Raw genomic sequence first — 25,619 nt, 5'->3', positions numbered from 1 at the left:
CACACTTGATCAGACAGGAGATCTGATCAGACAGGAGGCCTTTCCCTATTTCCTTCTCTTGAGGAAGTGACCCTCTCCTTATGATCTGGCCACTTGCTTAGAGAAGCTGTAGGGGCTAGGAGGACAGTCTGTCACATCCACCTATGCACTTTTTGAAATATGCCACGATCTTGAACACTAGTATAAATTTCCAGTCAATGTTCTGGAATCTGATCAGGTTACAATTCCTGATTTTTAAAGGAGAGCATGTGAACCCCTCAGAAGTCTGTCTACACCTATTGTGTTCAGGAATTATATGTATTATTTTATATTAATATAATCTTTGGACCTCTTCCCTATCTTTACTTTTGAGTGATTCTTTCAGTGTCATCATCTAAAATATTTTAAATAAATCTACATACAGATAATTCTCAGATTGCTCTTCTCCGGCCTCTAACATCCAACTGCCTATTCAACATCTTCACTGGGGTTTCTAACAGGCATCTCAGAAGTGTCATATACAAAAAAGCAAAAAAGGGTCATGTCCAGAAGTGAAGTCCTAACCTTCTCTTCCCAGCCTGCTTCCCCCACAGTTTTCCTCCTCTTGGTAAATGGAAATTCCATCTATCCAGTAGCTCAGGCCAAAAACTTTGGAGTTGTCCTTGACTCCTCCCTTTCTCACATCCCACATCCAATCCATCAGCAAATTCTCATATCTCCATCTTCAAAATATATTCAGAATTTGGCAACTTTTCCTTGCCTCTATAATTACCACTTTGATCCAAACCACCATTATCTCTTACTTGGATTATCGTAATAGCTTCCTAACTTGTCTTCCTTCTTCCTTTGCTCCCCCTACAGTATAATCTTTTTTTTTTTTTTTTTTTTTTTTTTTAGCTGGGGCTGGGTTTGAACCTGCCACCTCTGATGTATGGGGCTGGTGCCCTACTCCTTTGAGACACAGGCACCGCCCTACAGTATAATCTTAACAAAGCAACTAGAATGGCACCTAAAAATTTCTACAATCCTGGGTGTCAATCTCTTCCCACCATCCCCCTTTCTGACTTCATCCCTTACTATGCCGCCATCATCTCAATCTGTTCCAGGCTCTCTGGCCTTCAAGAATGATGCACTTAGTCCCTCCTCACAGTCTTAGCATTTGCTGTTCTTTTCATCTAGGACCCTCTTCCTTCAACTGTCTGGCTCCCTCACCCCTGCCCTCCTTTAGATTTCTGCTCCAATGTCATTTTATCAGTGGGTGCTTCCCTGACTACACTATTGAAAAACCATAATTCTCTCTTGCTCTTGCTGACCCTATTTTCCATTTCTTGGTTTCTTTTTCTCTTTAGCATCTACAACTTATGACACTCTACATCTTACTTGTTTATAATTTCCTCTCAATTAGAGCAAGGAAGTAAGAGTGAAGAAAGTTGAAGCTCATTGAATAACTTGACCAAATTTACATAGCTAGAAGAACCCAAATCTTCTAACCCCAAATCGTCTCAATTCACCATGCTTTTGGCTGCTTTTTGCTTTGGCAAAACACTCTTGATCAAACATTAATATTTGCAGTAAATCTATAAAGTATATTAGCAAAGAGTATATTTCCCAGCAAAGAATATGTTTTCTGCTTTCCAACACTTACTTTTTTCCCTTTTAGTAGATTAAAGAATAATACACATATACTATAGTGTTCTCATCTTAAATATATAACTCAATGAACTTTTACATTTGTATAATTCTGTAGAACCACCACTCAGATGAAGTTATAGAACATTCTAGGACTCCCGAGCTCCCTACTGGTAGCTATTCCACTCTGAGGTTACCATGATTTTGATGTCTGTCTAACTCAAGGCAGATCAAGTAATGGAGTTATTGTATAAAAGATAGCATCTCATGGAAACTGATGAAAAGGAACCGCAGAGACTGGAACCAGAACTCAGTAGCGATTCTGAATCCGAGGCAGCTCGAGGATCCTCAGCTGCAGCATGGGTCTTTATTGCTTAGCTAGTAACATGACTCAACAACTCTCCGTGTGTCTGCTTCTTTCTCACTAGGAGACAGAAATCTCTTTATCTTCATCACTTCTCTGTCACAGGTGCTATTTATTAATCCATAATTTCTTCTTATTTATAATTTTGACCTTCTCACAACTTGAGTTAACTCATAACTTTTTTGCCCTTCCCCTATCTAATGGTCTCTCTTTGCACACATTTTCAGCCTTAGTTATACTTCTTCATTACTTAATTCTATCTTTATTTCCTCTAAGTCACCTTATAAAACTGCTGGTGAGCCTAAGGACTGGCTGACTACAGATTGGTGCGAAGTTCTGTTCTAATCAGTAGCCGAGGACAACAGAAGCGTTTGGACAAAACATGGCTGCCTCCGTGGGCTTCGTAAGTGGAGAATATAGGCAGGATCGTTTTTCTTGGAAAGAGTTAAGGGCTTGTCTCCTATCATAATTGTCTAGTGCAGATGGTAAAGGAGTAGTAGATTATTCAAAACCCATAATCATGGAAACCTGGAAGTACCTAGACATTTTACATAACCAAGTAGATGAACACGCCAAAGATAGGAACTCACTTGAGAGTCTATGATTTTAATTCATCTTAGAAGGAAATAATGTAAACAATATTCTCATGGGTACTGGATTAATTCTAACCCTCTGGAAAAGCATGTACGAGGTCTGACAAAGTTCGTGAATGGGCGGCCATACACTTACCCTGGCAGTACAGTTGTGTTGGTGTCAGTGTGTCTTGCTGAGGGCTGTGCATTATTGTTGTGTGTTTTTGTGTGCCATCAGAGAATGTTGGAGCTTGAATTAGAGCAATCAACAAACATTAAATTTCTTGTTAAATTTGACAAGAGTGGAAGTGAAATCAGGGACACGTTACTTCAAGTTTATGGGGATAACGCCATGAAGAAAATAGCAGTGTGCAAATGGATTAAATGTTTTTCTGAGAAGAGAGAAAACATCACTGATGAGGAGAGGTCAGGACAGCCAGTAATGAGCAGAACTGATGAAAACATTGCCAAAATTTGTCAATTTGTGCATCAAAATCACCAGCTGATTGTGAGAAGTGTAGAAGATTGATAGAGAAACAGAAAAATCTTAACAGAAAGTCCTGGTTAACAACTCCCATCTCTCGCATCACAATAATGCATCAGCTCACTGGGCACTGTGTGTGAGGGCGTTTTTTTCAGCCAATAAACAACACCCTCTCTGCTTGCCTGATCTGGCCCCATGTGACTGTTTTTCTTTACCAGGAGATAAAGGAAATATTAAAGGGAAGACTTTTTTTTTTTTTTTTGAGACAGAGTTTCACTATGTTGCCCTGGGTAGAGTACTGTGGCATCACAACTCATAGCAACCTCAAACTCCTGGGCTTAAGCGATTCTCTTGCCTCAGCCTCCCAAGTAGCTGGGACTACAAGCGCCTGCCACAATGCTCAGCTGTTTTTTAGTTATAGTTGTCATTGTTGTTTGGCAGGCTGGGTTCGAACCCTCCAGCTCCAGTGTATGTGGCTGGCCCCCTAACCACTTGAGCTACAGATGCTGAGCCAGGGAAGACATTTTTATGACATTCAGGTCATCAAGGGTAACCCAACAATAGCTTTGATGGTCATTCCAGTAAAAGAGTACTTAAATTGCTTTGAAGTATGAACTAGGTGCCAGTGTGGGTGCATAGCTTTCCAAAAGGAGTAATTCAAAGGTGACCATAGTGATATTCGGTAATGTCCTATTTTCTAGGACGAGTTTGCAAATGTAATTGTTGAACCTCATAGACGTTATTATGGCCAGTTTGAAAATTCATATTATTTTTCTTAGTAAAGTGTCACAAGAATGAAGAAGTGAGAATCCCATGTACTCAATTTTAATAAGAAGGCAGTAGATGAGCTAATACAAGGCAGGGGTAGGGGAGTGAGCAGGTGGGGACAGGGGAGGAGAGAGGGGGATGGGGGGTCACGGTGTATGGCACACCTCTTGGGGGCAGGACACAACTATAAGAGAGACTTGTCTAACAAATGCAATCGGTGTAACCTAATTCTTTGTACCCTCAATGAATCCCAAACAATAAAATGAGTAAATAATTTTAAAAAGAAATAAAAATTCATATTAAAGAGCAGTGGCAATCATTTAAGTAAATAAGAAGGTATCCTGGTTAAAAGGAGCTATAGAAAACAATGTAATAAATTTATATTCATTTTCACAAGGTACACATCCTAATTTTGAACGGCTGTTTTATTTTACCTACTTCATCTTAAAAATGACTGAGCTAGACAGGAAATACTTTAAAGGTCAGCTAAAATCATTATAGTCCATGTGGCAAGATAGAGCCCAGAGGTGAATGACTAGGACATTTTAGTTAGGAGGAAAAAAAATGTAGAAATCTGATAAGAGCTATAAAATAATAAATATTAAAGAGAAAGATCACTGGACACTTTTATTTACAGCTTCTAATCATAAAGGAATAAAAGGATACTTGATAAAATGAAAAAGCAGAAAAATTTTGAATTAATTTAAAAAGTCTTTTTAAAAACTGAACAATTAACTTTAGAAATTTAATCATGGAATAATTGGTACAGGTAGTTGAGAATGATTCAGAAAGATTAAGCATTTGTGTGAATGAGGATAGCGTTTGCAGCAGCAGAGTTAGAATAAAAATAATGGGGACTAGAAGTCCTGAGGCGTTATGTCATACTCTGATCATAAGCCAGAGGAAATGTTCCCACCTGATATAATATTGTCAATCTGCAGGACTGTTGGGCGTCTACAGGCCTTTAAACCTGCTAGAGGGAGTTGGCACCAGTTTCTTTGGTGGTTTCTTTTGAGTCATTGCAACCTCAAAGGTCATCATGCCAACACGGTATTTTGCTATTTTCCTGTTTATTCATTCATATTTTTAGCGTCTGGTTAGTTCAAATTGCCTATAATTTTTCCCCTTTTCATGAGGCTGGTTTTTTTTTTCTTATTTTGAGTGATCATTTCCAGTTTTACTCTCTCCCATCTTTCTCTAATAAGTATTTCGTTTTGACTAGTCTGCATGTTTGAAAGATGATCGGTTGAGCCAAGAATCTGTCGGTAATGATGTTATTATTCATGCAGAGAAGACTTAGAATAATCTTAGAGACTGACATTTCCTTAAGCATCCTCCTAGCCATTGAAAATAGTCAGGACTGTTGTTGATATCTGCCAGACTTGAGATTAGGGAGAATATTTCCCAGTGAAGACCTAACGTTTCATTTCAAATCTCCCCTTAGATTCGTTAGTTGTGTCATCAGAGATGCCAAAATTCCACTGCTAGGTTTGCTGTCCACTTAGGGGAAATAAGTAGCTACCTACAGTAATTGACTTGAGGTGTGCATCAAATCTTTCACTCAGGAGCTCCTCTGTCTGAAATGCCCCTATTAGTATTTAACTCCTTTGTGTTCGTTCCCTCTTTTGGCATTCTTTTAACAAATGAAAACTTTCCTTCTATGGATACAACATTATGCTAAAATTACTAAAGAGTATTGGTGATCTCTCAGATTCATGTTCCCTTGAACATGATATGCGCTCTGGGGGAAGAGAGGTCATTGTTGGCACTGATGGTGGAGGTGATCCATCTTTATATCTTTCTTACACTCTTTATCAAAACTGCTTTCAGGAGTAGGGACAAAGTCATTCATGCTAAGATGTTAATGATTGGCACAAAGAAGACATTTTAGTCCTTCAAAAGTATCTGCACCTAAACAAGTGCCCCAAACCCTTAACTTAAAGGACAAAATCTCTGGCTGGCATTCCAAGTTTTAATGTTTGTGAAAGTCAGGGAGTAGTTTGTTTTGTCCTGTGAGGCCTTCCAATGGTCACTGCAATTCTCTACACATGAGGTCACTTACCTTGCTTGGGTATAAAGCAATGGGCTATGAAGATGCTGCCCTGAGTGACAAGCAACAAGGGCTCCGGAGACAGGGGTGTCATTGAACTTGCCCTTTGGTTCTCCAGTGTCACAAGGCCCCACTGGGTGCTTGCACCACCTTCTCAAAGAAGAAATCAAAACTGACAGCTAAATAGAGCTTTGCAGTTTTTAAAACAACGTTGACATTTTATCTTGTTTGGAATTTTGATTCTTCCAACAACAGTATCTGAAGATGGCCAGTATTTTTGTTGTTTTACAAATGAAGAAACTGAGGCCAAATGAGGCATATACAGTTTAGTTGTAGGGATTGGGTTTGCTGGTTTTTTGTGTCCCTTTTCTTGGCCCTACCTCCCATTGCCTCCGTAAGATACAGGATTGTGTTCAGTGGTAAAGAACCTGGCCATAAAACATGTCTTAAAATATCCACTACCGAGTGGTTGAGATAAATTAATAAATCGGATGTTCACATATGCTTCCTAGTTGTGGATATGGCATTTTCTATTTACCTTGGAACCAACTTTCCTAGAAAAGTATGTGTCTTCTTCACATGCAGAAAGACTTTCAAACTACATTCCAATTAAAACATGTAAAACTTAGGGCACTTGCTTCACATCAAGGTTCATGTTGACTTTTTTTCATTTAATTTAAAATTTCACATCAGCTTTGCAGAGGGATATGGGTGAGGGACTTAAAATAGGAAGACTCATAAGTCTGGTTTTAATTTACTTGTGTACATTTTCAAAATTACTGTGCCTGGAGTCTTCCAAGACTGATGTTTTTAATAAGTAGGATGTCGTGTTATCAGGATTTGTGGGGCCTGGCTATCATTTGTCAGATATTTTTCTTTCTTTATATGTGTGCTGCTATGTGGTTTCTCTCTGCCTCTGAGCTCTGTTGAAGAAAACCTTGCTGTATCCCCATGGCTCGGTCTCTCCCGAGGCGGGTCTGTAATTCTCCATGCTCCCTCCCTTGTAAACACACACATATTTTCCTGTGTCAGGACCCCTGTGTTTAGAAGCAGCTTTCTAAAAGCTAGTATGTTATTGTTCTTATGAATTGTTTATTTTGCTTGGGAGCTTTTGTTTTTGAAGTACTTCCTGTTTTCCCTACTGACTTTTTCTTTAAACAGAAGGAACTTGAGACAAACCTCAACTAAGCTAAGCGTTACAAAATGTTTTACCTGGTGTATCTGTAGGTGAGCAACGCCTTAAGAGTTTGATTGTAGTAGCTGTGGATTTTCTCACGACCAAAAACAATCTTTTCTATTTCTCCAGATCATGAGTATTTCTCTTTTTATGTTAAGGGACACTATTTTTCAGGGTATGACCCTTCTTAAACGTGGTTCATTTAGAAATTGAAGATGATAGAAAATACAGTGGAGAGATTCCTAATAAGAGTCATCCTGAGAAATTAGAATTACCTATTCAAGAACAATTGTGGCTTCTGAAAATGAAATATTATGATATTTCCCTTTTGGTTTCTTGATTCCAAGTAAACTTATGTTCATTTTTATTGGCAGAATTATATTTTACAAAAGGTTTGTTCTCTCTTTTTATGAAGAAGAGTGCCAGCAAAGGGTTTCCTGTGTAGAAGGGAGAAAAGGTCTTTGACCCTTTTATCTTCCTTTGCCCTCATCCCTTTCAACATTATCCTAAGGAAGAGAAAATGAAGAAGCCTATTCCAAGTCTTGCAATAGCTCAGGGAGTTCCAAATTTAGCCCTGCTTCTTGACACATTTTCTCAGTCATGGGGCCATGCCCTTTCTTCCTTTTTTTCAGCACCCTCTCCTGATTCAGTAAGTCAAATTTTTACATTTCCATTTTCAAGAGGAATATTGTGCTGCTGACTCTGCTCCACTAATTGCATTTTTGTACAGCACACCTATTTTCTTTCTGGCTTTCCTCTCCACACTTATCCAGAAAGTGGAATCAGCCAGTTAACTGATATTAATTGATGATCTGCTCCGTTATAGACTCTGAGCTGGGCTTTCAATTTGTGCCTTCAACTCTTCTGGTGAACTTTCATTTGGTTTGAGTTTTTGGTTCAAGTTTCAGTCTTTATCCATTTTATTTTTTGGTTTAGTATTTACCTCGGCTTCCACTTTTTTGTTACATGACTATGGCCAAGACACAATTTTATTGAGCCTTGGAAAATAAAAAAATTGGGCTAGATCCATATTTAAAATTATCTGGTTTTCTTATAGCTCTACCTGTTTTTTTGTGTGTTTGTTTTTGTTTTGACCCAAATCTTTTTCAATAATTCTGTCCCTCACGTGGGAATGAAATTCATTCTGCTCCTAAGAATATTTGATGAATGTTAAATATCAAAGTTTGTTTAGTGCTTTACCATTTACCAGGTGCTTTCTTATTCTGTCTGGACCCTCATCCCAGCCCTGAGGTGGTCATTGAGCGGTAGTTTGACTGCTCCTATTTTATGTGGGGAAACAAAGGCACAGCAGTAGCCACCATACAGGTGGTAGAATCAGAAATCAAATCAAGGTTTTATGAGTCTTAGACTCCATGCCACTGTTTTATTTTCTTATAAACACACATATTTATTCACTTGCTAATTTTTGTCTTAGAATTCATTTTTACTTTTCTTTTTTTTTGAGGCGGAGTCTCCCTTTGTTGTCCCTGGTAGAGTGCTGTGGTATCATAGCTCATAGCAACCTCTAACTCTTGGGCTCAAGCAATTCTCTTGCCTCTGTCTCCTGAGTAGCTGGGGCTACAGGCGCCTACCACAACGCTGTTATTTTTAGAGAGGGGGTCTTGCTCTTACTTAGACTGAGCTCAGATGATCTACATACCTTGGCCTCCCAAAGTACTGGGATTACAGGTGTGAGCCACTGTGCCCTGCCCATTTTTAATTTTCAGTCAAAGAGTACTAAAAGCCTTTTAATAAAATGCTGCCTTTTTTGGTCTTTGGAGACACCCTGGCTAGAGTGCAGTGTCATCATTACAACTTACTGCAACATCAAGCTCCTGAGCTTACATGATTCTCCTGCCTCAGCCTCCCAAGGATCTTCTGGGACTACAGGCTCATGCCACCACACCTGACTAACTTTTCTATTATTTGTAGAGATAGAGTCTTGTTTTGCTTAGGCAGGAAAATGCTGCAGCATTTACTCTTCTTTCTATCCCCTAGGATGCAGCTTTCAAATCTTTTCTTCACCATAATATGATCATATTGCTATTTTTGATTTGTCAATTTTGGACATGTAATTACTTCTTTTTTTTTTCTACTTTCACTTTTTCTAAAAAATTTTATTTTAGTAAATTTAGAGCTTGTAAATTATTTTTTGTTACATGGATGAATTGCATAATACAGAAGTCTAGGTTTCTAGTGTACCATTTAGCACAATGATTTCCCTATTTCCATCTTTAAAAATAAATACATTATAATTTTTGATGTAATCTATGGTCGGTGTTTATCTTATGACTATGTAAGTAAATATTGATTACTGCTGAGTCATCTTGTACAGGTTTTTATTTTTCTAATCAACAATGCCTTATTTTGTTCATTTGCTTAAGTTGCTATACGTTTATTCCATTCCCCCCCCCCAAATACTCCAAGGTATGTCATTATTGTTATTATTTTTTTCCAAAAGCTCAAATAGTCTCATATTCATGATTTTCCTGGATATCTCCCTCCCTAGCTTTCTATTCCAGGTTGGACTGTTTGCTCTGTTGGACTGGGGCACAGTGTGTCTGTTATTCTGGAATATCCCTTCACAATTCTCTTATGTTCAGTCCCTTTTTCCTTTATTACATTTTCTGATATTTTTTTAGAAATGTAAACTGGGAGATAAATTCTATGAATCCTTATGTATCTGAAAATGTCTTTATTCTCTCAAACTTGAGAGATAGCTTGGCTGGGTATAGAATTCTAGGAAACTGATTGTCCTTTATACTTGCTTCAATCATTCAGGTGCCTGTTAAGAAGTTTATACTATTCTTACTTCCAATCCATTGCAGTAACATTCTCATCCTCCATTTGTTAGTCTTTTTTTTATTATTATTAAATGATAGCTGTGTAATTAATGCAATCATGGGGTACAGTGTCGTGTTTTCATATACAATTTGAAATATTTTCATCAAACTGGTTAATATAGAATTTATGTCAATTTTCTTAGTTATTGTGTTAAGACGTTTATACTCTACTTTTAGAAAGATTCACTTGTACCCTTGTAAGACAAACCACAGAGGTTATCCCTCCAATCACCCTCCCTCCACCCATCCACCCTTCCTCCCTCCCCTCCCCCTCCCTATATTCTTAGGCTATGATTAGGTTATAGCTTTCATATGAAAGCTATAAATTAGTTTCATAGTAGGGATGTGTACATTGGATATTTTTTTCTTCCATTCTTGTGCTACTTTGCTAAGAAGAACATTTTCCAGCTCCATCTATGTAAAGATGAAGGAAGTAAAGTCTCCATCTTTCTTTATGGCTGCATAGTATTCCATGGTGTACATATACCACAGTTTGTTGATCCATTCGTGGCTTGATGGGCACTTGGGCTTCTTCCATGACCTGGCAATTATGAATTGAGCAGCAGTAAACATTCTGATACAAATATCTTTGTTGTAATGTGATTTTCAGTCATCTGGGTAAACGCCCAATAAAGGAATTTGCAGGATTGAATGGCAGGTCAATTTTTAGTTCTCTAAGTGTTCTTCAGATGTCTTTCCAAAAGGAACATATTAGTTTGCATTCCCACCAGCCATTTGTGAGTCTTTTTACTGACTGTTTTAGGCTGTGGTAGGTCTTTCATCTAAAAGCTCAGTTTAGTTCTAAGAAAGTTATTTATGTTAATACTTTGAGGAACTGATACAAATTTTGTCCTAGGTATGTTGTGCATTAATGCACTGTCACATTAATATCTCTACTCACTTTATAAATGATTAATTTAAAATAGTATCTATTATGCATAATCATTGATGAATCTTCTAATTTTCTTAGTTTTTCCCTCTGTAATAATTAATTCTAATTTCTGGGAGACTTCCTAGACTTTATTTTTTCCAACTTTTAGTGTCATTTGTTTATTTATTCTCAAATTGTTCCTTTATGTTTATGAAGAATATTCAGTTTTATCTCATGGTTGCAAAATCATCATATATCATTTAACTTTGTTTCCTTTAATTTCCTTTTCTCTGCTTAAGTTTCTATCTTTCATGTCTATAGGACCTTTACTGGCTTGTCTGGAGATGAAAATATGGAAAAAAATATTATGTAGACTATCAGGCTTCATCATGGAGACTGGCTTATCTCCTGGTTGGGTAATTCCAAATGACAGTATCTTTTTTCTTGGAGTCAGTCAACTTCTATAGATAAGTATCCTTCTGTTTTCCATCTGAGTATTATTCAGTTGGTTATAGGGAATGTTATTCAGTTGGTTATAGGTGTTCTGGGAATAGATGGAAAAGAAGGCAGGGAGGGAAATTTTATTTTTCAATGTGTAGATTTTCATTTATTCTTTCTGTTTTCTACTGTGCATCTCCCTCCCTCTTCCTATTATGTCTGGGCCCTAAGTCTGGAGGCTCTGATTCAATTTCCTAAGTGGCAAAACTTCCTTTGAAGTTTGGGTTTCGAGTAGTTGTCAGCTTCTTGGGCAGATGAAGGGGAATATAGGTTCTTATTCTAGCCTCAACAATTCCCTCCCTTTTCAGGCCCCACCTCTGCCTTCCATGGTAACTCTTACATCTGAGTCCTGAGGCTTTCCTGAACTCTTCAGGACCAAGAGGTTTGTTTCTTGTTACCCATCTCCGCAGACAGGATATTTTAGTTATCACTTCTTCATTCATTTTTCTCCTTCATTGATATTTTCAAAAGCATTACCACCCATCATAAGTTGGTCCTTTTCTTATTTTCTTTATCATTGTGAGGTTAAACTTTCAAAAATATTTTTAAAAAATTTCCCATCATGTTAGTAGAGTTTGCAAAGGAAGCAGAGGTAAAGGCACATACTCAATCCACTGTGTTTAACAGGAAATCCCGGCCCATCTTTTTATTGAATTAAATTTCACAAAAGACAAATTTCTGCAATTAACTATGAGATACCAACTTTTTTGGGGAAAGAAGTCTGACTATTTAGGGTAAAAAGTTTAAGGATGTTCATTTCATTGACCAGTTTTAAAAGATGTATTAGCCCACCATACTGAAATGATAATCTTTGGATTTATTTCCTGGGATTTACTTATAACAATATGCTTGAAACGTGTTATGTAGAAAAACTGGCAGAAGGATCAGAGTGTATGTGTGTGTTTGCAAGTGTGACAGCCAAGGAAACCGACGGAAGAAAAGAGGGAATCCAAAAGAAAGCAGATTGTTAGATTTTGGTTGGGGGTGGGGGTTAGTATTTCAGATCATAGCCATATGAACATGTTTAATGTCATTAATGATTTTTTAATGATGCCTAAACTTGGTATCTTTCTTTTCTGTCTAACCTCATGGACCACTAATGCTCTTTTAGGATCTTATAAATGCAGAGTCTCTTTGAATAAATGCATTTCTACCTCTTGAGGCCAGGCTATCCGCAGCACTCACTACCTTGTTTTTCAGAAGCCTCATAGGAGCCAAAGAGTAAACACTAGCTACAATGGAGATCATTCTTGAATTAGCAAGTGAGAAGGGTCTGCTTTGGTTCATTAGTCCAAATAAGATCTTTTACTTTTTAAGTAGCAATCAAAAGATATTGGAGCTATCATGGCTCTTGTTCCTTTAGAGAACTTATTTGAATTTCCTTCAAACGATTTGGTAAAGTCTTAGGTTTTTGCCCATCACATTGTAACACCATTGTTAAGTGGTGTGAACAGAAAATGAAACTCATTCTTCCAAATATCTAAAGGCCCTGACATAAGATTAAAGAAAACAAATATACTTATCTTTCCCTTTGAAGAAATTTTAATAGATAATTCTTAATAGTTTCATCCCACTACCTCTTTGGAATACATTTTTACCTTTCTGTTAGATTTATGACTGCTATTATCAATACTATGAATTATTTCACTGTTGTATTGCACTCCTAGGATGCTGACTCTACTTCTTTAGGAAAAAAAAAGAAAACATCATGTTGGAGTTTTAAAATTTCTTGATCATAGGAGATACGGAAACATAACTCAAGATTCTAGTCAAGCTTTGTCATTGAATTTTTATGTGATGAGTAAAAATCATTTAGGTTTTCTTGTAATCCTAGCACTCTGGGAGGCTGAAGTAGGTGGATTGCTTGAGATTAGGAGTTTGAGGACCAGCCTGAGCAAGAGCAAGATCCGGTCTCTGAAAATAGCTGGGCACTGTGGCAGTACCTATAATCTCAGCTACTCTGGAGGCTGAGGCAAGAGGATCCTTGTGTCCAAGAGTTTGAGGTTGCTGTGAGCTATGACATCAGAGCACTCTACTGAGGGCGACAAAATGACTCTGTCTTGGAAAAAAAAATGATTTAAGCTTTCTGTGCCTACATTTGTAAAACATATGATACTCAACTGCATAAGGACCTTACAGTATAGTGAGCCTGTAGAAGATATGCTTACCGGGCAGCAGCTGTGGCTCAAAGAATAGGGTGCCGGCCCTATATGCCAGAGGTGGTGGGTTCAAACCCAGCCCTGGCCAAAAAATAAATAAATAAATAAATAAAATAAAAAATAAAGAAGATATGCTTACCTAGAGGAAGAAAGCATGCTTTATTCATCTTTGTTTTCTCTTGGTTACTCAGTAAATGTTGACTAAAAGAGTTTGAGAGAGAAGTGTAGGGTAAGTGGAATCTGTGGAATTGTTTTGAGAATAATTTTATGTGAATTAATATATTCTGTTTGATTCTAAAGGCAATGTTGAGAGAAGGCCTATAGGGTCTCATATTCTTCAGTATGATGGGAAGTATTAAGCTGATTATAGTGGCTAGCCGATTAAAAGATATGTATTTTTAATGGACAAATCCTTTGCTTAAACATAGCCTACAGTCAGTATGTGGCTGAGCCATGATCTCTCACTCTGATGTTAAAGGAACTCGAGTGCACCCCTTGAATTACCTTCACACTCACTGAAGGTTTTAAGAGCTTGGCCACTTTCCACAAGTCTGAAAGCAACTCTACATTAGATGTGAGAAAGATGTGGCTGCCTTTAAACTTTGGCTGGCAGAAGAAGAACTGAAAAGCAGCAGAGATTGTTCATGTGTGGTCGGTACTAGAAAGAGTTCTTTCCAATTTCATAGTCATGGAAATAAAAGGGTATGATCGGAGCAGCATCTTTCTTTTAACTAGTTTTTGCAGAATGTTTTCCTGCCCCTCCCTCCATCTCAAGAGGTCTCTAAGGGGCATCTTGATGTAGAAAAGATGAGGAAAGAAAAGGGGTCATCCTGATTTTACGTTTGATGATGACATGGCTGCTACTGATATTAGGTGGAACTGACAATTTGTTCGTTTTCTTTTTTACTTATTATAGAGGACCCACCTCTTTTTGAACCTTTGTTTTTCTCCTGAAGTCACTGCTGAGGTATTTGTAAACTAAGCCAACACTTATATTTTATTCACCAAAGGAAGAACAAAGCATCTGCTAATAGAAGCAGTTTGGTAAATAAATGGAAAAAGCACAGAAGTCGGAGGACTTGTATTTAAAGCTCTATTTATTACTTACTCCTAACCTGCCATTGACCACTATTTTCATCTTTCTGAGTCACTCTTTTCTCATCAGCAAAATGGGATTAATAGAGGATTTCATCTACAAAGTGGGGATAATAGAGTTTAAAAGAGATGACGCAAAATAAACATGAATTCAAACTTAACAATAATATTATGACTATGTGGTCACAACTGAAACTTTTTCCCCCCCTGTCAGAAATGCCTTTGGTAGATTTCAAATTCTTTTTCTTACTGTCTGCTCTTTGGTGGAGTTCCAGCAACACTGCTGTAACTGGAGGATACATGGCTGCAATTTGTATTTGGCTTCCTTTCTCAAGGGTTGAAATAAAAAGGCTGTTTAGAGAAGGCACAAAAGTACAAAGCAAAAATTTCAGCCTATGCCATCAAATCTTGGAAAGTCATCTGAAGGAAGAAAGATTGCCCCTGAGGAAGGAAAACAGCTCTTTTCTGGCCATCATTTCTGCTTTTCTGAAAAAAAGCCCCGATGTTGCAATATTTTTCAAGGCAGAATATTGTCCCAGATGGAGGAAGAAACACTGACAAGCAGAAAATGAGATACGTGGGGTTCCGAGGCAGCGGCTTGGAAGGGGTGGCGCGCTCGGGGCTCCGATCCGATCCTGGCAGTTCTTTGTTGGGGGTGGGGGAGTCGTTATTTCTGAGGAAGAAATGGCTCCCCCTTGGAGGTCCCTCGGTGGAAACCGCTTGGCGACTTTCGCAGTCCCTAATCCCCGCCCCTCCCAGTTCTTGCAGACCCCACAACGTGGTCGGCTGCGGTGCCTTTAAGACTTTTGCTTGTTGCACATGCTGAGCCCTTTGTGTGTTGTTGGAGTTTTTCTCTTTTAGGAGAAAAAAGAAGAAATAGGCAGAAGGATGGGGCTGAGAAAGGGGGAAGCGCTAGGAAAAAAGCGCTGCACTTTTGCAGCTGTAGAGCGCGGACGGGAAGGGCTTCTTTTCCGCTGAAGCTGCGAAGCCCGCGTCTATCTGTCGTTTGTGGGGCTCCGGGGCCGCGTGGCGCGGGTGGCCCGGGCTCCCCAGCGCGCGGAGGGGAAGGGTACCGCGGGCACGCGGGCCACACCTGGGGGGCCAGTCTCCCCTCAGCGCGCGGGCCGGGCGGGGTGGACGCGGGCGGGGGGAGTCCCGGTCCCTGTCAGGGGCGGGGCGAAACCACGCAGGAGCCCGTGGGGGGAGCGCGGGCACACGCGGGGCCGGGGGGCGGCCTACCGCTCGGCGGGCTCCAGCCGCAGCCCCGGCAGCTGGCTGACTGCACGCGGAGAGCACCAGGCTGTGGGCTGGTGGCCGGCGTCCCGGCGGGCGCTGCAGGGCTGACTGCCGTCTCCCCCTCACCCCCCTTCCGCGTTGGGCGCGCCCACCTCGGGGCTCCCGCTCGGCCCCCGCCCTCCCGGGCGCGCCGCGGTCGGAGCTGAGGCAGTTGGCGCGGGCCGCAGGCGAGGCGGGGCCGCGCGCGGGATCCTCTCCTCCTCCGGGGCAGGTCCCTTCTCAAGCGCTGGGCGCAGCCTGCGCCGCTGCTCCTAGTCACTGGCCGGGCCCAGGGTGCCGCGGCTGTGGGGGTCGGCCGGCTAGGGACAAGGTCAGGAGACTGGGCGGCGATGCCGGAGTGCGACTGGAGGCAGCCGAGCGGAGGCGACAGCGGTTGGGATTTGTCCCTCCTGACCCGGGAGCCGGACTGGGACAGGCGTCGGTGAGGAGGAGCAGAAGCGGCGGCGGCGAGGTTTTCTCCGGCCAGCATTCCTCTCAGGAACATCCCTGTCGGCGCTTGTGAGCGCAGCCCCGCCGGGCAGGGGCGCTGGGGAACATGGAACCGGGGGACCGGGCCCGCACCGGTCCCCCGCAGCCGGCGGCCGGGGGGCTGTGGAGGGCTCGGCCGGCGGGCGGCGGCGGCGGCGCCTCCTCCTGGCTGCTGGATGGGAACAGCTGGCTGCTGTGCTATGGCTTCCTCTACCTGGCGCTCTACGCGCAGGTGTCCCAGTCCAAACCGTGCGAGAGGACGGGCTCCTGCTTCTCCGGCCGCTGTGTCAACTCCACCTGCCTCTGCGACCCGGGCTGGGTGGGGGACCAGTGCCAGCACTGCCAGGGCAGGTTCAAGTAAGTGCCTTCTCCGGACCCCGAACCTCAGCCCTGTCCCGTTCCGGTCGCGGCCTCCCCGCCGCGGCCGACCTCGGATCCCTCAGCCCGGAGCGGAGCCAAGCTGCGCCCCTCCAGCCCCGGGCGCCCCGAGGCACTCGGGCCCGCTCGGAGCACGGACAGACGTGGAGCCAAGCCTTTCCCGAGCATCCAGGTGTCCGCGGCGACTTCCGATCCCCTGCCGAGCACGAACATTTTCACTCTCAGTTACGGTGACAAACAGCATTTTGTTAGGACAGTGTTTTTTTAAGTCAGAAATTATGCAAGAAACTCAAGAAACACATGCGCATTGTGAAAAATTCAAATACAGAAGAGTAAAGGTTGAAAGTTACAGTATACCAGTACCTCTCTCTTCCCCCATCATATTCTTATCTGTAGAGGTGACCCCTACAAACATTTTTTAAATTTAATAATCCTAGTGATCATAATAAGAGTTTATGGTGGGCTTGCCGTGTGCTCAACGCTGTTCTAAGAGCTTTATGTCTATTATCTCATCTGTTCTTCACAATGACTCTGAGTAACTAGAATTATTATGTTGGATTTACAGAGAGAAATCGAGACAATGCCTTTAAGTAACTTGCCCAAGATTACACTTGGAAAGGGCCAAGTTGTGATTCCCGATCAGCCAGCTTTACCCCAGAATTTGTACTTTAAGCGAATGTGCTGTGTTGAATTTGCTAGGATAGTCTTGACTTGAGGAATACAAAGGTGACTTAGGTTGGATAAAAGAATGAAATACCCGAATGTTTCATGTGGTGGAGAGAATGGATTTTTCTAACTAGTTAATTCACGATTAGCTAGTATGTGGGGACATCATTTTGGTTTTTCTGAAGCACAGGGAGCCTAAGGAATTTGCTTTGCTAGGGTAGAGATACTTTCCCCCTATTGGTTGATATTTATTACATTCCTGCCTGGTAGAAGAAATGGGTGGATGGGGGGAAAGTAAGCAAATAAGTTACTTAAAATCATTAGGGTAGCCTTCTGACAACTTGCAGATAAAGTCATTAAGGAAGTCATCTTAGTCTTATAGATACTTAATATGAAGTTTGCTGGCTGGTTTGTGGCTGTTACTAATTAGGTTACTAATATTGTCAGGATAATAGCAAAATGGAGGTGAAATGTCTCGTGGGCTCTAAAGCAAAGCTAAGAACATGGCTTATCTTATCAATGTATTGTAGGACAGTTTCCTGGAGTTTTATACACAGTGTGTTTTCCTTTTTTTTTTTTTTTTACTCTACTATGAACAGGTTGAAATAACACCCTTTAAAACTTAATATAAAAATGCATACTTTAACAGTGACACTTAAAAATCTTAGGTAGAATCTACTGTTTAAATAAATCTGTTGCTAGTTTTTGTGAAATCTCAAAATGAAGTTTTATGAAATTTGTAGCGATAGGTTGAAATGTTTCCAGGGTTCATGCTTTTACAGTTAACTCAGTACTGTAGTTTTTAAAATACTTTTGTTTTAATTTGAGAGAGGTGTTAATTAAAAGTTTAAAACATGTTTCAAGAGGAGGAAAGAGATCTTATTGAATTATGCTTGTTTTTATTCAAGTGTTCTTAAACGTTTTGCTATGACAATAGCAGCCAGTCTCTACCTTGCAAGAAAATTTTGAACGTGTAAACTGGCAGCCAGCAGTGAAAAGAGCTACATCCATATTTTTTACATTTTTTTATACACAAATAGGGAGGAGATTGCTTGATTTGTATGTAACTTAGGGATTTTGGCCTTTGTGTTGGTGGATTTACTCCATTTGTCTAAAAGGACAAGGATTGCTGCAGTCTTGAGAAATTCACATTTTAAAGTAGTGGAACTTGTTAATCCGCTGGATGCGCAGCCTGTGACCTCACTAGCAGATGTCCCACTTAGTAAGAAAGATCACAGATCAAGTTAAAACTAGAGAAAGTAACATTGAGAGATGGTGTTCATAAACAAAATACATTACTGAGCAAAAGAAGAGTATGTATTTAATGTTGATACAGTTAAATAACAATGAATCCTGAACCAATTATTTAATATTCATAATTTCCATGGCAGCTATTATTTTCCATGATTCATTGTACTCTATTGGTAAATGCTTTTGCATTTCTCTATGGAATACAAGCTACTAATTATAGAGTAAATACACATGTAAAACACAGACACAACTATCTGTTTTATTATATATACTCTTAGGGATAAAGAAAGTGTTGGTATTTCATGTTAAAGAGAAGAATAGTATTTAGAAGAAAATAATTCTCTTTGCAAAGTATATGCTAACCTGTGAAAGGTTTATTTGAAGATAGCTTGTTCTCCTGGCATTTGAAGTAATAACACAGTGGGAAAGACTTTAACTAGAAATTTTCACTTCACTAATTATCTTGAAAATCTTTTAGTAAACTGGAAGATAGCAGCCTTACAAACAGACATCAAAAATGATTGATCAATCTCAGTAAGCAGGTGTCAAAATTAATTGGTTGGTTCCATGGTAACTTAGCTTTTCTTCTGCTGTAGGGGTTTCACTGGGGAGTAAAAGTATTCTTCAAATGCTTCTTTAGGATGAAAGATTGATGGTTGGGGGAAGAAATGCAGGAGCAAATATAGTATCAAAAGTGGTACTTCAGGTCTCTTAGTATTGAATCTAGTCTTCTGTTTCCATTTGAGAAGAATAAAACACTCAGAATTTAAAGCTATTTCTCACACAGGTAAAACAAAAGGATCATTAATTTTTCTCTAAAGTTAGACTAAAGGATTTAGGACTGTGAATAAGAAAACACATGTGAGATATAAAAATGAAGGGTCTGATAGACTGATTTGAATTATATTTATTTGTGTAGATTAGTGTAATATCAGGCTAGAAAACATTCTGTTATGATTTATTTGCATGAATGACATTCTCTTTTAGAAGCCCATTCTTAAGAATTATTTTTGCTGAGTAGTTGAGATTTGTATTCACGTTAACTGTATTTTGTGTTCAGACTTGCACATTTTCTTGCTAATGTGACTTTGGAACCCATGACTTTTAATTTGTCTTAGGTGAAAAAATAACTTAAATCAGTGCTTTATATATCACTATGTTGTGAGTTATTTGTAAATGTAAATTTATTATTATAAACATAGTTACTGAATATTTTTCTAAAATCATCTATCAAATCTTATTTAATTTATATACTTTTTTTAACTTCTTAGGTTAGTTAAACTTGGATACTGAGTTTTACATGTTTATCATGAAAGTATTCTATTTGTAGAAACAGCAGTTGTTATAAGCAGAAAGCGGCAGGATTAAATGTTTGAACATTTTCCCTAAGCTAGTATTAAAAAATATATGGATATATAAAGACAAAAATATTTGGAATTCTTTTTATTACTTGTAGGGAAACTGTCAGTAGCTATAATGTTCCCAGGCCCCAAGTCTTCATTTCAAAGTAAGATCATTAATATAAAAGATAATTTACATATTAATGATTCTTTTTATATTTTAAAAATATATTGAGTTAATATAAATTAATTGATATTGATTTAAATAAATTGAGTGTTTCTGAGACCCTAATTTGATAAAGTAAGTTACTCATAGTATGGTTTTCAAGAACTCCTGTCTGCATGATTTGGCTGCCTTAGCGTATTAGACTCATTCACCCCTCTTCTCTTCTGTGCTAACTGGTCTTTTAAAGTTCCTTGAAAGTGTCACATTCTTTTTGGCTTCATTGCATTTTACACACACTGTTACTTCTCTGAAGTCTCTTTCCTGTTCAGTCTTTGCTGGGATAATTACTGATTATCCTTCTAATCTTAGCTTAAATACTGCTTTCTAAAGGAGGCTTTTATGACTCCTTAGACTAGGTTCCAACTTATTATATACTACTCCTATAGCACTGTTTTTCCTTCTTAGTACTTTCAAAATGAAGTATTTAATTACAATTGTAATAATTATTTTTTCTTTATTTTTAAGAGCTTTATTGATATATAATCGATGTAAAATAAATGGTACAATGTTTAATTTGGTAAGTTTTACCATATGTATTTACCTTTGAAACTTTCATCACAATCAAAATCATAAAAATATCAGTTACACTCAAAAAGTTTCCATATGTCCCTTTGAAATCTCTCCACTTCTTCCTCATTGCCTCTCTCTGATCTGCTGATCTGCCTTCTTTCATTATAGTTTTGTTAGTATTTTGTAGCATTTTTATGTAAACCCAGTCATAACACACACGCGCGCGCACACACACACACACACACACACAGAGGGCGGCCATAAAGTTCGTGTGCAATTTAAAATTGCACATAAACTTTCTGGCCACCCAGTATATATATGCTTTTTTTCCCCACATAGCTTATTTTGAGATTCATTAATGGTAGTTTGTTTTTATTGCTGAGTGATATTCCCGTGTATGGATACACAATGTTATATTTATCCTTTCACTTGCTGATGTACGTATGGATTGTTGCCAGTTTGGGCTATTCCTTATAAAGCTGCTATGAACTCATATAGAAAGGCTTTGGACTTAGGCTGTCAGTTCTCTTGACAGTACCTCAGAGGAATGGCTAGATGTATGGTAGATATATATTTAACTTTGTAGGAAACCGGGAAATTGGTATTTGAAGTAGTTATATCATTTATGTTTTCACCAGCAATGAATGAATGTTCTGCTTAACTCACATCTTCACCAAGTGTTGGTATGGGTAGTCTTGTTTTTTTCCTGATTTTAAGAAATTTAAATTTTCCCTGCTGATTTGTTTGAGCTCTTAGTAGATTCTGGGTAATAGTCCTTCACTGGATGTACATAGTTGTGAATATTTTCTCCATTCTATAATTTGTTTATTTATTTACTCTGTTGATTATTTCCCTTGCTGTGCAGAAATTTTTAAATTTAATTAAGTTCCATTTATTTTTATTGTTGCTATACTTGCCTTTTTGGTCTTAGTTATAAACTCTTTGCCCTAGGCCAATGTCTAGAAGAATTTTTCCTTCTTTTTCTCCTTAAAATTTGTATGGTTTCAGGTCTTATATTTAAGTCTTTAATCCAGTTTTAGTTAGTTTTTGCATATGGCACAAGGTAGGGATCTAGTCATTTTTCTGCATCTTGGCTATCCAGTTTTCGCGGCGTCATTTATTGAATAGGGTGTCCTTTCCTCAGTGTATCTTTTTTATTCTGCTTTGTAGAATAATTTGAAGTCAGGTAATATTATACCTTCAGATTTGTTCTTTTTGGTTAAGATTGCTTTAGGCTATTTGGGTTCTTTTGAGTCCATACAAATTTTAGGATTAATTCTAAATCTGTGAAAAATGACATTGGTATTATGATGGCAATTGCATTGAATCTGTAAATCACTTTGGGGAATATGAACACTTCAATAATGTTGATTCTTCCAGTCCTGAGTATGGAATGTTTTCCCATTTGTGTCATCTATGATTTCTTTCATCAGTGTTTTTGCAGGTCTTGTAGAGATATTTCACTTCCTTGGTTAAGTATATCCCTAGGTATTTTAATTTCTTTGGAGCTATTATAAATGAGTTATTGATTTGACTCTCAGCCTTTCCCATTTTGGATGCCCCTTATTTCTTTTACAAGCCTGATTACTGTTGCTAGGATTTCTGGGACCATGTTGAATTAAAGCGGTGACAATGGGCACCCTTGTCTTGTTCTAATTCTTAGTGGGAATGCTTTCAATTTTCTCCCATTCAAATGATGTTGGTTGTGAATTTGTCATATGTGGATTTTATTATTATGAGGTATGTTCTTTCAATGCCTTGTTTGTTGAGGGTTTTTATGATCAAAGGTGGTGGATTTTATTTTATGCTTTTTCTGCATCTGTTGAGATGATTATATGGTCTATTGATGTGTATATATTGAACTATCCTTGTATCTTGGGATGAAACTACTTGATCATGGTGAATATCTTTTTGATGTGCTGTTGAATTCAGTTTGCTAGTATCTTGTTGAGGACTTTTGCGTCTAAGTTCATAATGGATATCGGTTTGTAGGTTTCTTTTTTTGTTGTGTCCTTTCTTGGCTTTTGTATCACTGTGATACTGGTTTTATAGAATGAGTTAGAGAGGGTTCCCTTCTTGATGTTACAGAACAGCTTTGGTAGAATAAATGCCAGTTCTTCTTTGTAGGTCTGGCAGATTAGGTTGTGAATCTGCCTGGTCTGGGTCTTTTTTGGTTGGGAAATTTTTTATTACTGTTTCAGGCTTGCTATTCACTACTGGTATGTTCAGGATTTTTTTTCTTCCTGATTTAGGATTAGGAGGTTACATGTTTCCAAAAATTTATCTATTTCCTCTAGGTTTTCTAGTTTTTGTTACAGAGGTTTTTATAGTAGTCATAGATGATATTTTGTATTCCTTTAGTATCAGTTGTAATGTCTTCATTTTCTTTCTTTTTTTTGAGACAAAGTCTCAAGCTGTTGCCCTGGTTAGAGTAGTATGGTGTCATAGCTCACAGCCATCTTAAACTCTTGGGCTTAAGTGATTCTCTTGCCTCAGCCTCCCAAGTAGCTGTGACTACAGGTGCCTGCCACAAGGCATGGCTACTTTTTGGTTGTAGTTGTCATTGTTATTTGGCAGGCTCGGGCTGGATTCGAACCTGTGAGCTCTGGTGTATATGCCTGGTGCCCTAGCCCCTGAGCTACAGGCACCAAGCCTTCATTTTCATTCCTGATTGGGTTTATTTGAATTGTTTCTCTTCCCTTTTTGGCTACCATTTTTTTCTACGTATAGTGCATATTTTTTTGTCCACATTTTTGAGGGAAAAATAAGGATGTGTATTATACAGAGATAGCATGGCTTGGGATTGGGGGGAATCCAGTGGGCCTCCTGGGGCCACCCTATCCTCTCTCTGGCACCTGACAAGTGCACAGGGTTTCATTCTAGACTCTAGGAGGTTCTGTGATCTGGTGGGAGTGGTTGGGAGAGGCCTCTGCCAAGCACCTCAGGGGAGGGGGTGGTGATGGGGCTGGTGAGGCCAGCTGCAGTTGTACAGGACAAAGGCTGAGGCCTGGGTGCATGGAGGGGACTGGATGCCTCACACAGGCCACAGGGACCTGCCTTCTGAGGCTCCCGCCTCACTGGCCACAAGTGTAGCATTTTGGCAGTGGCCTCTGATGTGGTGGGAAGGGGGAAGGGCTCCCCGGAGAGAGGGAAGGGACAACCTTTACAGAATGGGCAGCTGTGGGAAAGTGGTGTGATGTATATGTTTATGCAGGGGAGCATTAGCCTCCCCAGATATGCCTCTCTTGGTCAAGAGCGGGGCACTTTCTCAAGGAGTGCACTGAAAGTTGTGCACTATACACGGGAGCGCATGTTACACAGCAAAATATGGTAATCTAGCTGGTGGTTTATTGATTTTGTTTATCTCTTCCAAAGAACCAACTTTTTGTTTCATTGATCCTTTTTTTTTTTTTTTTTTCTGTTTCCATTTCATTTAGTTCTGCTCTGAGCTTTGTTATTTCTTTTCTTCTGGTAGCTTTGGGTTTGGTTTGTTCTTTTTCTAGTTCTTTGTGGTACAATATGACCTTGTAAGTTTGTGATTTGCTTTTTTGATATAAGCATTTAAAGTTACGAATTTCCCCCTCAGCACTACTTTTCTTTATCTCACAGATTTTTGGAAGCTTGTGTCCTCTGTCATTCAATTCAATAAATCTTTTGATTTCCATGTTAATTTCGTTATTAACCTAAGCATCATTGAGCTTCAGGTTTTTTAATTTTCACGACTTTTTTGTAGATTTGAGAGTTCATCTTGCATTTGATTTCTAGATTTATTCCACTGTGGTCTATGAAGATACATGTTGAGACTTATTTTGTGGCCTGACATATAATCCTGTCTTAGAAGATGTCTCTGTGCTCATGAGAAGAATGCATATTCTATCATTTTGGGGTAGAATGTTCTGTAAATATCTGCTAGTTGCATTTGTTCTAGAGTTTTCTTTAAATCTAGTGTTTCTTTGTTGATTTTCTGCCTTGATCTCTCTCATATTATTAGTAGAGTGTTGAAGTCTGTGGCTGTTAATGATGTTGTTTGTTTCTTTGCTTAGATCTAGTAGAATTTGTACAATGAATCTGGGAGCTCCTGTGTATACATATACGTTATTGAGGACTGTTATATCTTCTTGTTAAATTGCTTCCTTTTACCATTGTGTTATGACCATTTTTGTCTTTTTTAACCATGGTTGATATATAGCATACTTTATCTGGCATGGGTACTTCTGCTCACTTTTGGTTCCCATTTGTGTGGATTACTTTTTTCTATCCCTTTACCTAGAGTCTGTGAAAGTCCTTGTGAGTTGGGTTTCTTGGAGATTGTGTGTACTTGAGTTTTTTTTTTTTTATCCATTCAGCCAATCTGTATCTTTTAAGTGTAAGAATAAGACGGTTTACATTCAGTGTTAGAATTAGTATGTGAGATATTTACTGTTCTGTCTGTTCATGTTGGATGACACTTGTTATTTTGCTTTCTCTTTTCTGCTACTATTTTATAAGAGCTCTTAGCTTTAACTTTTTTTTTTTCTTTTATACTTGTTGGGTATTTATTAGTGGTGACAAATTCCCTTAGTGTCTGCTTGTCTGGGAAAGACTTTATTTCTCCTTCACTTACAAAACTTAGTTTTGTAGGATACAGAATTCTTGGCTGGTAATTATTCTTTTTAGGAAGACTACAAATAAAACCCTAATCTCTTCTGGCTTGTAAAGTCTGTGCTGAGAAGTCTGCTGTTAATCTGGTGGTGGTTTTTTTTTTGTAAGTTAGTTGTTGCTTTTATCTTGCAGCTTGTAGGATTTTCCTCTTTTTGACTTTGGCCAGAATGATGACCATGTGTCTTGGGGATGTCCTATTTGTTGTGGATCTCCCAGAGTGCTCAATGACCCTCTTAAATATGGATTTTTAAATCTCTGGTGATACTGGGGAAGTTTCCTTAATTACTCTCTCAAATACATTTTTCCATGCTTTTTGATTTTGTTTTTTTACTGCCTTAGGGGTACTTATGATTC

At 39.0% G+C, this 25,619-nt stretch overlaps 1 protein-coding gene across 1 annotated transcript in view; it reads left to right on the top strand.

The window, feature by feature from the left end:
• Positions 1–16,320: 16,320 nt before the first annotated feature.
• ATRNL1 (attractin like 1) overlaps positions 16,321–25,619 on the top strand; it is a 701,118-nt gene continuing 691,819 nt past the window's right edge. Inside the window, exon 1 of the mRNA XM_003787143.1 lies at positions 16,321–16,610. Coding sequence (XP_003787191.1) covers positions 16,321–16,610 — 290 coding nt within the window. The remainder of the gene's footprint in view (positions 16,611–25,619) is intronic.

This window comes from Otolemur garnettii, unplaced genomic scaffold (assembly GCF_000181295.1).
Source record: "Otolemur garnettii isolate 467f Iridium unplaced genomic scaffold, OtoGar3 scaffold00021, whole genome shotgun sequence".
Classification (NCBI taxonomy): Eukaryota; Metazoa; Chordata; class Mammalia; order Primates; family Galagidae; genus Otolemur; species Otolemur garnettii.
This window is presented reverse-complemented; position numbering and strand designations above follow the sequence as displayed.